Source organism: Oncorhynchus kisutch, unplaced genomic scaffold, assembly GCF_002021735.2.
Source record: "Oncorhynchus kisutch isolate 150728-3 unplaced genomic scaffold, Okis_V2 Okis05a-Okis16b_hom, whole genome shotgun sequence".
Lineage (NCBI taxonomy): Eukaryota > Metazoa > Chordata > Actinopteri > Salmoniformes > Salmonidae > Oncorhynchus > Oncorhynchus kisutch.
Genome location: NW_022261982.1, coordinates 961,576 through 980,515, shown reverse-complemented (window position 1 = coordinate 980,515; position 18,940 = coordinate 961,576). Strand labels below are relative to the sequence as shown.

Below are 18,940 nucleotides of genomic sequence, written 5' to 3'. Positions count from 1 at the left end.
AAGCTGAGCAGAAAGTTCAACATAAAACTCAGTAGCCCATTAGCTAAAGATGACACATTGAGCCGTGCTGCCATCAAATAAGTAGTAATTGACATGGAAACAGTTAATGAAATAATAGTTAATTATTAAGTTCCAAATGAGAGGGAAGCGTTACCATAGCAGCTAAGAGTGAGGGACTGGGAGCTTGGTGTTGAGGCTGTGGTTCCTGTCTTTCTGTTAGTGTTTACTATGCAGCTAGCTGGCTAATATAGCTTGAAACAAGCCTTTGAAGTTAAATTAGATCAGAGTGCGTTTAAGTCTGCCCATCCTCAATAACCTTTAGCATTTGGTTATCAATGCTGCTGTGATCTCGTCACTCATTTCATTGTTTAAGAGAATACCATGGTGACCAATAGCCATGCTTAACACACACACACACACACACACACACACACACACACACACACACACACACACACACAGCTGATTGCTGTATAGGTTCCAGGTAATCCACTTATTCTAATACGCTGTATGATATTATTTTTGTAAAAAAAAAATAAACTAAGCAAGTCAGTTAACAACAAATTCTTATTTACAATGACAGCCTACCGGGGAACAGTGGGTTAACTGCCTTGTTCTGGGGCAGAACGACAGATGTTTACCTCGTCAGCTTGGGAATTAGATTCAGTAACCTTTCGGTTACCTGCCCAAGACTATAACCATTAGGATCCCTGCCGCACAATATTATTGTTATTATTTTATTCTAAACAAAGAACACAAATGATTTGATACGTATGATCAGTGGTTTCTAGTTCTGCTTCAGTGGTTTCTAGTTCTGCTTCAGTCTATTCTAGTTCTGCTTCAGTGGTTTCTAGTTCTGCTTCAGTCGTTTCTAGTTCTGCTTCAGTCTTTTCTAGTTCTGCTTCAGTCTTTTCTAGTTCTGCTTCAGTCTTTTCTAGTTCTGCTTCAGTCTATTCTAGTTCTGCTTCAGTCTTTTCTAGTTCTGCTTCAGTCTATTCTAGTTCTGCTTCAGTCTTTTCTAGTTCTGCTTCAGTCTATTCTAGTTCTGCTTCAGTCTATTCTAGTTCTGCTTCAGTCGTTTCTAGTTCCGCTTCAGTCTATTCTAGTTCTGCTTCAGTCTTTTCTAGTTCTGCTTCAGTCTTTTCTAGTTCTGCTTCAGTCTATTCTAGTTCTGCTTCAGTCTTTTCTAGTTCTGCTTCAGTCTTTTCTAGTTCTGCTTCAGTCTATTCTAGTTCTGCTTCAGTCTTTTCTAGTTCTGCTTCAGTCTATTCTAGTTCTGCTTCAGTCTATTCTAGTTCTGCTTCAGTCTATTCTAGCTTTGCTTCAGTCATTTCACACACTACTCCACTCTCTCACACACACACACACACACACACACACACACACACACACACACACACACACACACACACACACACACACACACACACACACACACACACACAACCGTTTTAATGGCATCAGCTGATTACTGGTCTGGTGACACAGAGCTTCCAGACCAGCTATCAGAGGTCATGATTGCATCGCCAAAAATGAATAAGGTCCCGAGTCGTTCAGTGAAAGCTGAGATCAGGGCCCCAAAATAAAATACTAAACAAATCACTGGCTGTCTTACCTTCAACTGAGAAACTGCAGACAGAAAATCCATTCAGGACAGAAACCCACTACTTTAAGATTGTCTCTCTATTCCACAACCAAACCATATGAGAACGGCTTTCACTTTCTAGTTCACCACCTTTAGGAAACATATGCGTCCCGTTTACAGCTTCTCCCACAATCTTCAATCACAAGAATTAAAGTGATTCTGAAAAACGCAGGACTAGCAGCAGCCACACGAGGGGAGTGTTCCCTATGTCGTTTTATTACTGAGAGAGGCTTGTGGATGAGCCAGCATTTCTGTCTGGGCACTGGTGAGGACACACCCACCCTCACTCTGACCATAACAACACTGCTTCCCCTAGCAACAGCCCAGCCTACAACCAAGCACATCTGATTCCCTTTAAAACATATTCAAATAATCAGATTCCACTTGTTGATGTCCATGTCATCTTTAATGCTTGTTTCGTTGTCTATTTGCAGAAGAGATCAAATCCATAAGATCGTTGAGGATTCAATGGCACCATTCCAGTTCATCCTCCACTGTCATACTCTCAATCTGAATGTGTATAAGTACTGTGAAGAGAGCAGGACAGTGGCATAGGGCCAGGCAGTGCTGGCAATGTGTGTGCACTGGGGCCCTTGGCTATGGGGGGCCTGCAAACTCTCACTATCAAGTGTTGCATTGGCCTTCTAGGTATCTGCATAGCAGGCCCTAGAATTTGTACACTATAGACCATTGCAAAAGTCATTACATTGTTTAACTGAAAGATGGGCCTATATGTCATTTGCACAGCAACACATCCCAGTCATGGTCATTTGTAACTTTTAAAAAAAAATGCCACTAAATATTTGAATGTATTGATGACTTGTACATCTATTTGGTCCACAAAACAAACCTCAATGAACAGTTGAAATGTTATTTGTTATTGTTGTGCAAAGACTGCTGGAAAATATGCAAATACTGTTCAATAATATTGAGAGGAGATTCAGAGGCATGGCTTATTGAGGGCGTGGCTTTCAATGAGTTATTTTTGGCCACCCGGAAGGGTGAATGGCTTTCCAGTTCATCTGGTCTGTTCACTTTCAATTACTGTTGTGAATTGTGATGGGAGGCCAAGTGATCATTTTGTTCACACAGGCCTGGGAAGATTTAGTCAGAGCCAATGGAAGAGGGTGTAACTATAGAGATCATCAGGCTACTGAAGGGCTCACTTCTGCCTAACTACAACACAGACAAAGGTAAATGGAATACCAGTCTGCTAGTTGAGGCTGGCGCTTTATGTTAGCCTGGAAAGGCCTTGATCCAGTCAGGCCTGTTTTCCCCATTGTGTTTGTTTCACAGGAGTTTTGGCCTGCCTCAGGCAGTGAATTAGTTAATAGACCAATAAGAAAGAGGGTTCCAAACCTCCCTGCCAATAACAGATAGTTTTAACTAACAGACCACTCCCAGACAGTCCTATACATTTTTTGGCTTGAAAAATTGCTCTTTGCTAAAAAAACTTATTTTTGGAGATTGAAAACAATGACAGGAAGGTACTTAATTGTTACCCAGAAATGATTTAATAATGAGATATAAAGGGCTGCATTGGACCTTTAACATGAATTGAACAGGATGAAATGTAACTGAATTATCAACCTTTATTTAACTAGGTAAGTCAGTTAAGAACAAATTCTTATTTACAATGACGGCCGACCCCGGGCTAATTGTGCACCACCCTATGGGACTCCCAATCACGGCTGGATGTGATTGGCTGGATTTGAACAAGGGACTGCAGTGACACCTCTTGCACTGAGATGCAGTGTCTTAGACCGCAGTGCCACTCAGGAGCATTAATGTTCTCACTCCAAGAGAGCTAGTGGTGCAAAGCATTCAACGCCATCACGTTAACGATACAAAACCAAACAGAAGATAGAACCTGGATGAGAATGCCAGCCGAGCCAGTAAACAAACCAAACAGAAGATAGAACCTGGATGAGAATGCCAGCCGAGCCAGTAAACAAACCAAACAGAGGATAGAACCTGGATGAGAATGCCAGCCGAGCCAGTAAACAAACCAAACAGAAGATAGAACCTGGATGAGAATGCCAGCCGAGCCAGTAAACAAACCAAACAGAGGATAGAACCTGGATGAGAATGCCAGCCGAGCCAGTAAACAAACCAAACAGAAGATAGAACCTGGATGAGAATGCCAGCCGAGCCAGTAAACAAACCAAACAGAAGATAGAACCTGGATGAGAATGCCAGCCGAGCCAGTAAACAAACCAAACAGAAGATAGAACCTGGATGAGAATGCCAGCCGAGCCAGTAAACAAACCAAACAGAAGATAGAACCTGGATGAGAATGCCAGCCGAGCCAGTAAACAAACCAAACAGAAGATAGAACCTGGATGAGAATGCCAGCCGAGCCAGTAAACAAACCAAACTCAAGAAACGAAGGGAAATGCGATAACCACTAAAGGTATTTATCTTCACTAAAATGTGAAGCAAAGAGCTATTACTAACTAATTACAACCACATGTGACTGCACTGCTGTGTGCCTATTGCCTCAAGCAGTCAAGGACCTGCAGAGAGAGAACTGAGAGACTGAGGCAAGGATTCAATCTGGCTTGGCTGTTGGAGAGAAGTGAAATATCTTGGATGCTGCATTGAGACTGAGACACATGGGTTATTCATTAGTAACAAGCAGCATTCCACGCTGTGAGTCTCCGGCTCATAGTCTCACATTGAGCGTCATTGGTACAGTACGGTGGCCTCATTGGGTCAAAAGACTGCAGCACTATTCAGGAGATTAGGATACACGATTATGTCAGGGTAGATTAGGCAGGTAAACCTGGTGAGACTCCGGTTCATGGGCCTTCACTGTGAAGAAATCATATGGCAGCCTGTCCAGCCCAACCTGCCTTACAGCTTGCCTGGTCTGCCTGTCAACAAAGACTGATGAGGAGGGTGGAGGTCTGGGGCTGCCTGTTAACAGAGACCGATGTGGAGGTCTGGGGCTGCCTGTTAACAGAGACCGATGAGGAGGGTGGAGGTCTGGGGCTGCCTGTCTACAGAGACTGATGAGGAGGGTGGAGGTCTGGGGCTGCCTGTCAACAGAGACCGATGAGGAGGGTGGAGGTCTGGGGCTGCCTGTTAACAGAGACTGATGAGGAGGGTGGAGGTCTGGGGCTGCCTGTTAACAGAGACCGATGAGGAGGGTGGAGGTCTGGGGCTGCCTATCTACAGAGACTGATGAGGAGGGTGGAGGTCCGGGGCTGCCTGTCAACAGAGACTGATGAGGAGGGTGGAGGTCCGGGGCTGCCTGTCAACAGAGACTGATGAGGAGGGTGGAGGTCCGGGGCTGCCTGTCAACAGAGATTGATGAGGAGGGTGGAGGTCTGGGGCTGCCTATCTACAGAGACTGATGAGGAGGGTGGAGGTCCGGGGCTGCCTGTCAACAGAGACCGATGAGGAGGGTGGAGGTCCGGGGCTGCCTGTCTACAGAGACCGATGAGGAGGGTGGAGGTCCGGGGCTGCCTGTCTACAGAGACCGATGAGGAGGGTGGAGGTCCGGGGCTGCCTGTCTACAGAGACCGATGAGGAGGGTGGAGGTCCGGGGCTGCCTGTCTACAGAGACCGATGAGGAGGGTGGAGGTCTGGGGCTGCCTGTCTACAGAGACCGATGAGGAGGGTGGAGGTCCGGGGCTGCCTGTCTACAGAGACCGATGAGGAGGGTGGAGGTCCGGGGCTGCCTGTCTACAGAGACCGATGAGGAGGGTGGAGGTCTGGGGCTGCCTGTCTACAGAGACCGATGAGGAGGGTGGAAGTCTGGGGCTGCCTGTCAACAGAGACCGATGAGGAGGGTGGTCCGGGGCTGCCTGTCTACAGAGACCGATGAGGAGGGTGGTCCGGGGCTGCCTGTCAACAGAGACTGATGAGGAGGGTGGAGGTCTGGGGCTGCCTGTCAACAGAGACCGATGAGGAGGGTGGAGGTCTGGGGCTGCCTGTTAACAGAGACTGATGAGGAGGGTGGAGGTCTGGGGCTGCCTGTTAACAGAGACTGATGAGGAGGGTGGAGGTCTGGGGCTGCCTGTCTACAGAGACCGATGAGGAGGGTGGAGGTCCGGGGCTGCCTATCTACAGAGACTGATGAGGAGGGTGGAGGTCTGGGGCTGCCTGTTAACAGAGACCGATGAGGAGGTTGGTCTGGGGCTACCTGTTAACAGAGACTGATGAGGAGGGTGGTCTGGGGCTGCCTAGACAAGTGTAGACCATATCAGATTAAGCATCACCTTAAAGCTCTGATATGTCACTTGTTGGGTGACACAACCAAATCCACAGAGGAATGTGAGTTATAGATCTATCATTTTCATTGAAAGCAATATACAGGGTGTACCGGTACTCAGTCAATGTGCGGGGGTACAAGTTAGTAGAGGTAATTGAGGTAATATGTACATATAGGTAGGGGTAAAGTGACTGTGCATCGATAATAAACAGCGAGTAGCAGCAAGGTAAAAAAAAAGGGGGGAGGTGGGGGTCAATATAAATAGTCGGGGTAGCCCATTTTCTTACTGTTCAGCAGTCTTATGGCTTGGGGGTAGAAGCTGTTTAGAAGCCTTTTGGACCTAGACTTGGCACTCCGGTACCACTTGCTATGCGGTAGCAGAGAGAACAGTCTATGACTATAGGGTGGCTGGAGTCTTTGGCTATTTTTAGGGCCTTCTACTGACACCGCCTGGTATAGAGGTCCTAGAAGGCAGGAAGCTTGGCCCCAGTGATGTACTGGGCTGTATGCACTACCCTCTGACACCGCCTGGTATAGAGGTCCTAGAAGGCAGGAAGCTTGGCCCCAGTGATGTACTGGGCTGTATACACTACCCTCCATAGTGTCATTTTAACCACTAGGGTTGTGAAACTAAGTGGATCTTTAGAAATATCGCCACTAAATCAAATTCAAGTTTAGGGACATGTGACAATAAAGTGAATGACTAAGTTAACAGAACTTATACAATTTCATTGGGGGAAAAGTAATGAAAGATGAACCTGTGAAAATGGTGTCTATGCTTCAAGTCATAACTGTATATCTCTGGTCACAAAAGAGTAACGTTGGATCGCGTATTGTGGGCCTATATACAGGACAGAAATACCAGAAATATAATCCAGGATTTTTAATCCTGGCAGGATCTATCCCTTTCCGGACAAACAACACTCCCCAAGTTTCTTTTAAACTTTATTTAATTAGGCATGTCAGTTAAGAACAAATTTTTATGTACAATGACAGCCTATCCCAGATGACACTGGGCCAATGGTGCGCCGCCCTATGGGACTCCCAATCACAGCCGGATGTGATACAGCCTGGATTCGAATCAGGGACTGTAGTGACACCTCTTGCACTGAGATGCAGTGCCTTAGACCGCTGCGTCACTCGCGAGTCCAGTTCTTAAAGACTGCTCTGATAATACTAGCCACTGGTCAGTACTATTAGAGGCCTGGAAGCTTTACACTAGTCGGCCTGGACAGCAGCAGCACTGGTCAGTACTATTAGAGGTCTGGAAGCTTGTACTAGTCGGCCTGGACAGCAGCAGCACTGGTCAGTACTATTAGAGGCCTGGAAGCTTTACACTAGTCGGCCTGGACAGCAGCAGCACTGGTCAGTACTATTAGAGGCCTGGAAGCTTTGCACTAGTCGGGTTGGACAGCAGCAGCACTGGTCAGTACTATTAGAGGCCTGGAAGCTTTACACTAGTCGGCCTGGACAGCAGCAGCACTGGTCAGTACTATTAGAGGCCTGGAAGCTTTACACTAGTCGGCTTGGACAGCAGCAGCTCCCATCCAGAACAGACCTCATGGAGGATTAAAAGCAGAACAGCTTTGTAACTCCAGATGTTTTCCTTCACCAGTGTCAAGACCTTCACAGACATGATGCATCCCTACGGATCTATTCATAGCCAGGCTCTCTGAGTGAGAGCAGAGGGAAGGGCCACCTCAACACTTACTGGAAAATAAAGTCTCTTGGAAGTTATTCAGTGCACTCCTCTCATAGGGGCAAATCCTAACTTCCCGTTCGGACGAAATCCTCTCTCTGTTCTGCCATTGACCTCAATGAAAGTTAGGCTTCGCCCCATTGTGAACACATAAGTGCAGGAAAAGGTGATCATTATAAACGGTTGATCACTTTAACCTAAATAGTTTAGTAAAAGCGTAACGCACTGTACTTTATAGTACATTCTAGTCTCATGCTGTGCTCATGAGGCCTTGTTGGGGGCAGTGTAGAGTTTCCTATTCAGGTGTGTTGTGACAACCCCATAATACTATACAAGTACATTCTAGTCTCATGATGTGTTGAAGCAGTAGTGGGGGTTGAGCACTTAGCTTGGAGTTTTCTGGGGTGTTTGAGACTAATGTCCATGCAGAGAACACATGGTGTCTGTCTGTCTGATACATCCCCGTACAGGCCAGTGCCCTGATATATACATAGCAGCATTTTACTGTGGTAATCTTCTTAGGAGGAGCCTCATGCAGAGATTTATGCACTTTGAAGAGCAGCAGACTTCTGCTGTGTGTGTGTGTGTGTGTGTGTGTGTGTGTGTGTGTGTGTGTGTGTGTGTGTGTGTGTGTGTGTGTGTGTGTGTGTGTGTGTGTGTGTGTGTGTGTGTGTGTGTGTGTGTGTGTGTGTGTGTGTGTGTGTGTTAGGCTCTTTAGACCATATTATAAAGACACTTAATGGACAAAATTGCTTTGCCGTGATGCCCAACATCCTGATGGAAGTGAGGGGAGGGAGAGGGGTGGCAGTACAGTCACACCCCCTAATGTCAACACAGTCAGGGAGGACAAGTTAAGAGAGCCGGTACATGTAGCAATGACCCCATGTTTCAGATATCTGGCACGCCTGTGTCGCTGTAAGCTAAGCAGTCAAACCTTTACGTTCACCTGATCATTTCAGACAACAGTGACTACAGCACTTCAAGGAAGGAAGGTTGGGCCTCTGACTCAGTAGATGTATTGAATCATGATCGCTGATGGGAGGTCAAAGGTAGCTGGAAGTCTAGACCAATCGCCTGTTCATCACGCTTCACTAATCGCCTTCTACCTCACCCAACGCAACACAGAGACTTAAAAGTTTCAATGCAGTCATTTTTATTTCAATATCAAATCATTTCTGGGTAAAACTTAAGTACGCTACCGTGATTGTTTTTCAATTAAATGGTCAAAAAGATACTAAAATAGCTTCTCAGCAAAGAGCAATTTCTATAACAAGAATTTTGCTCGGAGTGTCTTAGAGTGGTCTGGCTGGAGGAAAACTGAAAACTATCTGTTATTAGCAGATAGGTTTGGAACTCTCTTTCTTATTGGTCGTTTAACTGATTTTCCGGCGATGTCACCAGGCAGGCCAAAACTCCATCCCACCAAAACAGGCTGAAATTCAGGTGGTCCTCTCAAACTCGTTGGGAATCCCTTTTAGATTAAATGGGTCAAATAATGTTTTGATTTGAGACATGATTAATGATTTAGCCTACAGTAAAAGCTGGTTACTGTTGCCATGCCACTACTCCAGCAGTGATTAAAGTGCAGGTTCACGTTTTTCTTAATGAATCTTGTTCTAGAGGCAGCTCTGCAGAGTACTAGCTGGCACAGCCACAAAGTCATAGGAGGAGGATTTTAAACCTAACCCTAACCTTATCCCTAACCTTAACCAGACTGCTAACCCTAATGCCTAACCCTAACCTTAACCAGACTGCTAACCCTAATGCCTAACAATAACCTTAACCAGACTGCTAACCCTAATGCCTAACCCTAACCTTAACCAGACTGCTAACCCTAATGCCTAACCATAACCTTAACCAGACTGCTAACCCTAATGCCTAACCCTAACCTTAACCAGACTGCTAACCCTAATGCCTAACCCTAACCTTAACCAGACTGCTAACCCTAATCTTAAATAAAAGACCAAAAAACCACTCATTTTTACAATATAGACAATTTTGACTTTCCAGCTGGTCTATCTAAGGGGAAATCGCTCAGTTCTGCCTTCAGGACAAGACTCATGACAATAAATGTCAACCTGCGATTAAAGCAGGATGTGGATGATGCTGAGAGGCTTAAGAGATGCAGGTCACTGGCATAGACACAGTCCAATCCCCTGGTGCAGAGTGGCTGCTGAGTGCTTTTACACACAAACACACACGTGCACAGATCGCATGCACACATATAAAAAACACACCCGCACACACAAAAGTGGACACACACACATGGACATGTACACACACCAATACACACATACATGTGCACCCAAGGGAACAGCTGTCAGCTTGCCCAGTAGGTCAGACTTCACCAGCTAGAACATGAAAGTCAGCCAAAAGCCCATCTCTTCCCCCTCACATACCCCTGACCCAAGCCCACCATGGCCCCCTGTACTGCCCCCCCCTCCTTTTAATACTGGAGCTGTCTATCTGTTAATTCCTCCTAATTCCACAGGGACACACCCCCTAACACCATTGACTAAGGATTCTGAATCTGGCCTGTCTGTTATTTGTCAAACAACACCCTGGCACTAATGATATGACTAGCAGGTACCTGCTGAATATCACTGTCAAACAACACTCTGGCACTAATGATATGACTAGCAGGTACCTGCTGAATATCACTGTCAAACAACACCCTGGCACTAATGATATGACTAGCAGGTACCTGCTGAATATCACTGTCAAACAACACCCTGGCACTAATGATATGACTAGCAGGTACCTGTTTATATCACTGTCAAACAACACCCTGGCACTAATGATATGACTAGCAGGTACCTGTTTATATCACTGTCAAACAACACCCTGGCACTAATGATATGACTAGCAGGTACCTGTTTATATCACTGTCAAACAACACTCTGGCACTAATGATATGACTAGCAGGTACCTGTTTATATCACTGTCAAACAACACCCTGGCACTAATGATATGACTAGCAGGTACCTGTTTATATCACTGTCAAACAACACTCTGGCACTAATGATATGACTAGCAGGTACCTGATGAATATCACTGTCAAACAACACTCTGGCACTAATGATATGACTAGCAGGTACCTGTTTATATCACTGTCAAACAACACCCTGGCACTAATGATATGACTAGCAGGTACCTGTTTATATCACTGTCAAACAACACCCTGGCACTAATGATATGACTAGCAGGTACCTGCTGAATATCACTGTCAAACAACACTCTGGCACTAATGATATGACTAGCAGGTACTTGTTTATATCACTGTCAAACAACACCCTGGCACTAATGATATGACTAGCAGGTACCTGTTTATATCACTGTCAAACAACACCCTGGCACTAATGATATGACTAGCAGGTACCTGTTTATATCACTGTCAAACAACATTCTGGCACTAATGATATGACTAGCAGGTACCTGTTTATATCACTGTCAAATAACACCCTGGCACTAATGATATGACTAGCAGGTACCTGTTTATATCACTGTCAAACAACACCCTGGCACTAATGATATGACTAGCAGGTACCTGTTTATATCACTGTCAAACAACACCCTGGCACTAATGATATGACTAGCAGGTACCTGTTTATATCACTGTCAAACAACACTCTGGCACTAATGATATGACTAGCAGGTACCTGCTGAATATCACTGGCATGACAGCAGAATGAGTTGATGACAACATCGTGCTCTGGGCCCTGGATTAATGATGTCTGTCTGTCATCTGCAGCTCTCAACGGTTTGTTATCACATGACTGGGGGCTTCAGGCCTCACTGCACTTGGTTTGGTTTGAGAGACACTTGACGTCTCATTGAGAACCATTTCCAACAGACTGGATGGAGTATTATGGACTCTTATCAGTGCCATAGATTATAGTGTGTAGAGATGGGAGAGAGACAGGACTGGAGTATTATGGAGTCATATCAGTGCCATAGATTATAGTGTGTAGAGATGGGAGAGAGACAGGACTGGAGTATTATCAGTGCCATAGATTATAGTGTGTAGAGATGGGAGAGAGACAGGACTGGAGTATTATGGAGTCATATCAGTGCCATAGATTATAGTGTGTAGAGATGGGAGAGAGACAGAACTGGAGGAAGCATATTTTATATTACAGTAGTTGCATTTGAAAATTCCTCGGTGTGTGTGTGTGTGTGTGTGTGTGTGTGTGTGTGTGTGTGTGTGTTCAAAACAACCCCATATTCTGCTTAAGAACAGCTGTATAGCTTTGTCAACACTGTTATGAGGCACACAGTGTGTTATTATATTCTAGGATGACAACATCCCAACATCCTATTTCAGATCGTATTCTCATTAGCATGCGGGTGGGAGTGTCTTCTGAAGGGCCTTCACATCATGTTGTCACTCATATGCTGACTAAGCCCTCTGATGTCAGCACTAAACAAAACTCTGCCTTCCTGGTTGCTTAGCTCCCACCACACCCATGACAATTAGGGACGTTTATGTGTTCAAGGATCTGACTAGTGGTTCTGACTAATAGAACCGTTCTGTGTTTTTGTACCAACACATATGATTCTTACTGCACATTTACTTTTTACCCTGTATACTTCTTTATTTAGAAGAATGGCAGGGGAGCAGGAGAACATAACAAGCCCTTTGATATCTAGTGAGGATGTTTAGAACCTTTCAGGGGGAATATTATGGTCCACATAGTGAGGCTTTTCCTTCAGTTTACAGTCGTGGCTGGTCAGAAAACCTACAGCACAGCATTACACTGGTGAGTTGTTTTAACATCATCAAGGACCGGGATTACATGATAAAATCAACCAGATGAAAATGGAAGAGCTGGGCTCTAGTGACATTTTGGAGGCCATTTGCAATGGGCAATGGCCAGTCAATATTTTCAAGATATTGTGGTCATTGGTCAACAGACTTCAGTCTAAAGTTGGTCCGAAGCCTGTCCTTACAAATACTAGCCGGAGTCTCACTAGAGCCCTGGAATTTTTTATTTGAACTAGACAAGAACAAATTCTTATTTACAATGACAGCCTAATGGGGAACAGTGGGTTAACTGCCTTATTCAGGGGGGGACAACAACAGATTTTTACCTTGTCAGCTCAGGGATTTGATCCAGTAACCTTTTAGTTAGTGGCCCAAAGTTCTAACTACTAAGCTACCTGGCGCCAGACTTCAATATAGTATGATGACAAACTGTCTGTCAATCTCCCTATGATTGTATCCCCATCAACTTCTGATTGTGTTTCCTCCACCCAAAAAACATCATCTCACATCAAATGTGGTCCTCTGTGGCTCAGTAAGTAGAGCATGATGCTTACAATGCTAGGGTTGTGGGTTCAATTCCTGCTGAGATTGACACATGAAAAGTGTTTAAAAGCATCTGCTAAATTTGGATATGATGTGGTTTACTTTACCTCCTGTCTGCACTGATTTGTTTTCACCTATCGTGTGACCTCAAATTGTTTTAAAGAGAGGAGGAGACAAGGGGAGGAAGCCAGTTCAGACTCCCTCTCATATTGAGATGCACCACACATTGCAGTATGACCTACATCTATCTATTTCTCTCTCACTCTTCCTCTCTCTTTCCTGCTTCTTTAATAAGCGTCATGAATAGATGATAGATGGATAGATGATAGATGATAGATGATAGATGGATAGATGATAGATGATAGATGATAGATGATAGATGGATAGATGATAGATGATGGATGGATAGATGATAGATGATAGATGATAGATGATAGATGGATAGATGATAGATGATAGATGATAGATGATAGATGATAGATGATAGATGGATAGATGATAGATGATAGATGGATAGATGATAGATGATAGATGATAGATGGATAGATGATAGATGATAGATGGATAGATGATAGATGATGGATGGATAGATGATAGATGATAGATGATAGATGATAGATGGATAGATGGATAGATGATAGATGATAGATGATAGATGGATAGATGATAGATGGATAGATGATAGATGATAGATGGATAGATGATAGATGATAGATGATAGATGAATAGATGATAGATGATAGATGATAGATGAATAGATGATAGATGAATAGATGATAGATGATAGATGATAGATGATAGATGGATAGATTAATAGATGATAGATGAATAGATGATAGATGATAGATTATATATGATAGATGATAGATGATAGATGAATTGATGATAGATGATAGATGATTGATGGATAGATGATAGATTATAGATTATATATGATAGGTGATATATGAATAGATGATAGGTGATAGATGATATATGATAGGTGATATATGATATATGATAGGTGATAGGTGATAAATGAATAGATGATAGATGATATATGATAGGTGATAGATGATATATGATATATGATAGAAGAATAGATGATAGGTGACAGATGACAGGTGATAGGTGAAAGATGAATAGGACATGGATCAATAGCTAGGAAGTCTGACATTACAGTTGGTACCCATTTCAACATGCAAACGTGTCCTTGCCACGAAGGTCATCCCCAATTGTCTTTATCAAGCAATTTACCCCTCAACAATTCCCCCATTCATTGTGTCACTTTGATCCACTGTCCAGCCACATGCCAGTTTATGTAGGCCAAGCAAACAATGTCCGTGTTTCCTTTAACAAATAATGCGTCTTTGTCTGTTAGTCCAGGGAATGCCTTGCATACAGCATCGGAGAGGCAGCACGATACACATCCATTACCCCCAGTGAATAATAATTACCACGCTGTGTTCGTCAGTTGAGGAGGGTGTGGGGCTGCAGCAACTGATGCATGGTTTTTGAATAGTCCTAGTGTAGCCTAGGCTAGTGGTTCCCAACCTTTTTCGGTTACTATACCACCAACTAAATTGAGCTCTGTCCGGAGTACCCCTGAAGTACCCCCTCGTGTGCAATTTACCAGTAAGGTTATAGTCTCGACAGTCTTCTTAAATACCCCCTGTGGATAGGCCAAGTACCCCCAGGGGTCCTACTACCCCAGGTCGGGAACGTCTGGTCTAGGCTATACTTTACATGTATGATAGACATGCTCGTGTCTTTATGTTGGCATAATATCTATATATGTATAACATAGGCTTAAATTGAAGGCTCTCCGTGGAATAGGTTTGGCGCAGTATGACGAGCATTGCCTCCCAAAATAAGAAAGAAAAAACAGATCCCAAAACGTACCTCTCGAGCGATTTGATTGAGGGCATCGTCCTCTGCGGTCAGTCTCTCCCTGTTGGGGATTCTTTTTCTTCCAGTGCCAGTAATCTGAGTTCCCATGTTTGTGTATTCTGTGATTAAGTCCTTACTGTAGCATACGTGTCAGCCTCGAAGAAATTCAAAAATGGAACACAGGAGCCGAATGATGACGATGAAGGGCACGCTGGAAAAATAGAATCACCATCTCCACGTAATGGAAAAATAGCTCACCAATAACACGTAAAAAGAAGTAAACTATTTACAATCCGGTAGCTACAATGTAACAACAATCCATCATCAATTCGCTTCCCAGGCACGAGACGTGATGCCATTATGATACATTGTTTCAATGTAACCGCCTTCAAACGTAACAAACTGCATTACGAATATCCTTGATTCCTGTTGCTGATAAACTAACATCACACGCGTCACTTTGATGTGTCAAAACACCCTCATAGCATCAGGCTTCCCTCTTTGGGAACATTGGAAAACGAATTGTCATCTAGCTAATCCTAGGCAATTGTCATCATATCATACGTTTCGGTATGGAACACCAAAACAAGAACACACGCGATAATAATAAATAATCGTTCTGTAGGTAGCGAATGAATAATGGGCTTTAGCAGAGAACGCGGGAGTCGCCGAGATGTCAAAGCAGATGGACGAAAGTTTTATTGCAGCGCAATCCCGGATGATGACCACAGCGGGATGAATACACGTTCCGGGGCAGAGCCTCGAGCCTGCTGGAGATAGATAGTGGCCGCAGTATGGACGGGGTGGGTGTCCTCCAAACAGTCGAATTTTACTGGTCATACAATAGTCAAAGCAGATCCTTTGTGGTGTTTTCGTTCAGAATGTATCGTATATCTTGAGAATGGTGTGATGCCTTAACAAATATTCTGTAGCCTAATGACCCGAATGGAATTACCCTGGAATGCACGAAGCAGAAAGTTCAGTTGACACGGTCTTTAGACGTCTCCAATAGTCTCGATGCGAACAGAAAACCTATTATCCTACTGCTATTTTAGAAGGAAGGTCAGCACTGAGTTCAACCAAATACATCTCACTTGCCATTTCAAAATTGTGGCATATGACTGTATGGCAATTCTCTGAATAGCTGTGTGTTCATCTTATTCCTTTGTTTAGGTGCATTTCTGATTCAAGCCTAAATTATAATATCAGACTATTTTAATCTGTAACATTAACTCTGACCTCATGTCTAGTCAGTAAACTAGATGAACGCCTTCTGTTTATACCGGAGAGTGCCAATCCATAGGAACTGGTGGGAAATTACTCCCTCTAGTGGAAAAAGATAAGGCCTGAGAGCTCAGTGCCAATCCATAGAAATCACTTCCTATATTTTATTTAACTACGATGACGGCCTAGGAACAGTGGAACAGCCTAGGAACAGTTCACGACAGATTTGACCTTGTCAGCTCAGGGTTTTGATCTAGCATCCTTTCAGTTACTGGCCTAATGCTCTAACCACTAGGCTACCTTTTCATTACCAGGTAAATTGACTGAGAACACGTTCTCATTTACAGCAACGACCTGGGGAATAGTTACAGGGGAGAGGAGGGGGATGACTGAGCCAAATGTAAGCTGGGGATGATTAAGTGACCGTGATGGTATGAGGGACAGCTTGGGAATTTAACCAGGACACCAGGGTTAACACTCCTACGATAAGTGCCATGGGATCTTTAATGACCTCAGAGAGTCAGGACACCCGTTTAACGTCCCATCCAAAAGACAGCACCCTACACAGGGCAGTGTCCCCAATCAGTCTCCTGCGGGGGGATTTGGGATCTTTTTTTAGACTAGAGGAAAGAGTGCCTCCTACTGGCCCTCCAACACCACTTCCAGCAGCAGGGTCTCCCATCCAGGGACTGACCAGGACCAACCCTGCTTAGCTTCAGAAGCAAGCCAGCAGTGGGATGCAGGTTTTTGCCAGATTTGCCCTGAATGGTTGTTTTTTTAGTGTAATTCATATGTTATTGCAGTTGAATTAATGTTTTCTAGTGTCATTCAAATCAAATGTATTTGTCACATGCACCGAATACAACAGTTGTAGACCTTACAGGGAAATGCTTACTTACAAGCCCTTTAACCAACAATGCAGTTTAAAATAACACCTATAAAGAAGGTAAGAGATAAGAATAACAAATGATTCAAGAGCAGCAGTAAATAACAATAGTGGGGCTATATACAGGGGGTACCGGCACAGAGTCAATGTGGAGGCTATATACAGGGGGTACCGGCACAGAGTCAATGAGTCAATGTGGAGGCTATATACAGGGGGTACCGGCACAGAGTCAATGTGGAGGCTATATACAGGGGGTACCGGCACAGAGTCAATGTGGAGGCTATATACAGGGGGTACCGGCACAGAGTCAATGTGGAGGCTATATACAGGGGGTACCGGCACAGAGTCAATGAGTCAATGTGGAAGCTATATACAGGGGGTACCGGCACAGAGTCAATGAGTCAATGTGGAGGCTATATACAGGGGGTACCAGCACAGAGTCAATGAGTCAATGTGGAGGCTATATACAGGGGGTACTGGCACAGAGTCAATGTGGAGGCTATATACAGGGGGTACCGGTACAGAGTCAATGTGCGGGGGCACCAGTGTCGAGGTCATTGAGGTAATATGTACATGTAAGTAGAGTTATTAAGGTGACTATGCATCGATAATAACAGAGAGTAGCAGCAGCGTTCCGGGGGGAGGGGGGGCAATGCAAATAGTCTGGGTAGCCATTTGATTAGCTGTTCAGGAGTCTCATGGCTTGGGGGTAGCAGCTATTTAGGAGCCTCTTGAACCTAGTCTTGGCGCTCCAGTACTGCTTGCCATGCGGTAGCAGAGAGAACAGTCTATGACTTGGGTGGCTGGAGTCTTTGACAATTTTTAGGGCCTTGCTCTGACATTACCTGGTATAGAGAGGAGGTTCTGGATGGCAGGAAGCTTGGTCCCAGTGATGTACTGGGCCGTACGCACTACCCTCTGTAGTGCCCTGCGGTCGGAGGCCGAGCAGTTGCCATACCAGGCAGTGATGCAACCAGTCAGGATGCTCTCGATGGTGCAGCTGTAGAACCTTTTGAGGAGCTGAGGACCCATGCCAAATCTTTTCAGTCTCCTGAGGGGGAATAGGTTTTGTCGTGTCCTCTTCACGACTGTCTTGGTGTGCTTGGACCATGTTAGTTTGTTGGTGATGTGGACGCCAAGGAACTTGAAGCTCTCAATCTGCTCCACTGCAGCCCGTCGATGAGAATGGGGGCGTGCTCGGTCCTTCTTTTCCTGTAGTCCACAATCATCTCCTTTGTCTTGCTCACATTGAGGGAGAGGTTGTTGTCCTGGTACCACACTGCCAGATCTCTGACCTCCTCCCTATAGGCTGTCTCATCGTTGTCGTTGATCACTGTTGTGTCATCAGCAAACTTAATGATGGTGTTGGAGTCGTGCCTGGCCGTGCAGTCATGAGTGAACAGGGAGTACAGGAGGGGACTGAGCACGCACCCCTGAGGGGCCCCCGTGTTGAGGATCAGCGTGGCGGATGAGTTGTCACCTACCCTTACCACCTGGGGGCGTGTTTAGTCCCAGGTTCCTTAGCTTAGTGATGAGCTTTGAGGGCACTATGGTGTTGAACGCTGAGTTGTAGTCAATGAACAGCATTCTCACATAGGTGTTCCTTTTGTCCAGGTGGGAAAGGGCAGTGTGGAGTGCATTGATATGGTATTAGTTTAATTGATGTTTTTAGTGTCATTGATATGTTATTACAGTCTAATCGAAATCTTAAAAGTACACGTGTTTGTTAAAATATGTTGCAATATCCTGTGATCATTATATCAAGTGCGCTCGTTCACCAGAATAACAATTGACATCTTAAACATAGACTTGGTTGAACATCAGTGAAAATCCTTGGCAATGCTTTGCCACAGTATGTTGAAGACAATGTTTTTTCCTCATCGACGTTCGAGAATGCTACGCTAACAGGATCTCAAAACTACCGTGATTGGCTAAGCAATAATGTATGAATGTGAAAACGCTGTGTCACTAGGTGGCAGCACGTGTCTGCCTGCAAACACTATACCAATATGGGCATGGCAGAGCGGGCCTTCTTACCTGTAGTGTATGTTAAGATCCCCTCAGAATAGAAACACTCAAACACTCAACAG

General features: G+C 44.6%; 1 protein-coding gene across 15 annotated transcripts in view; it reads right to left on the bottom strand.

The window, feature by feature from the left end:
• LOC116352803 (leucine-rich repeat flightless-interacting protein 2-like) overlaps nucleotides 1-15,773 on the bottom strand; it is a 41,018-nt gene extending 25,245 nt beyond the window's left edge. For 5 of the 15 annotated variants that reach the window (XM_031813475.1, XM_031813480.1, XM_031813476.1 and 2 more), the window contains exon 1: nucleotides 14,753-15,771. In XM_031813475.1, coding sequence (XP_031669335.1) covers nucleotides 14,753-14,848 — 96 coding nt within the window. In that variant the 5' untranslated portion in view covers nucleotides 14,849-15,771. Of the gene's footprint in view, nucleotides 1-1,615; nucleotides 1,785-14,752 lie in introns of those variants that run through there. The other 10 variants (XM_031813485.1, XM_031813487.1, XM_031813486.1 and 7 more) reach the window with 6 other exon arrangements.
• Between the last annotated feature and the right edge of the window lie 3,167 nt (nucleotides 15,774-18,940).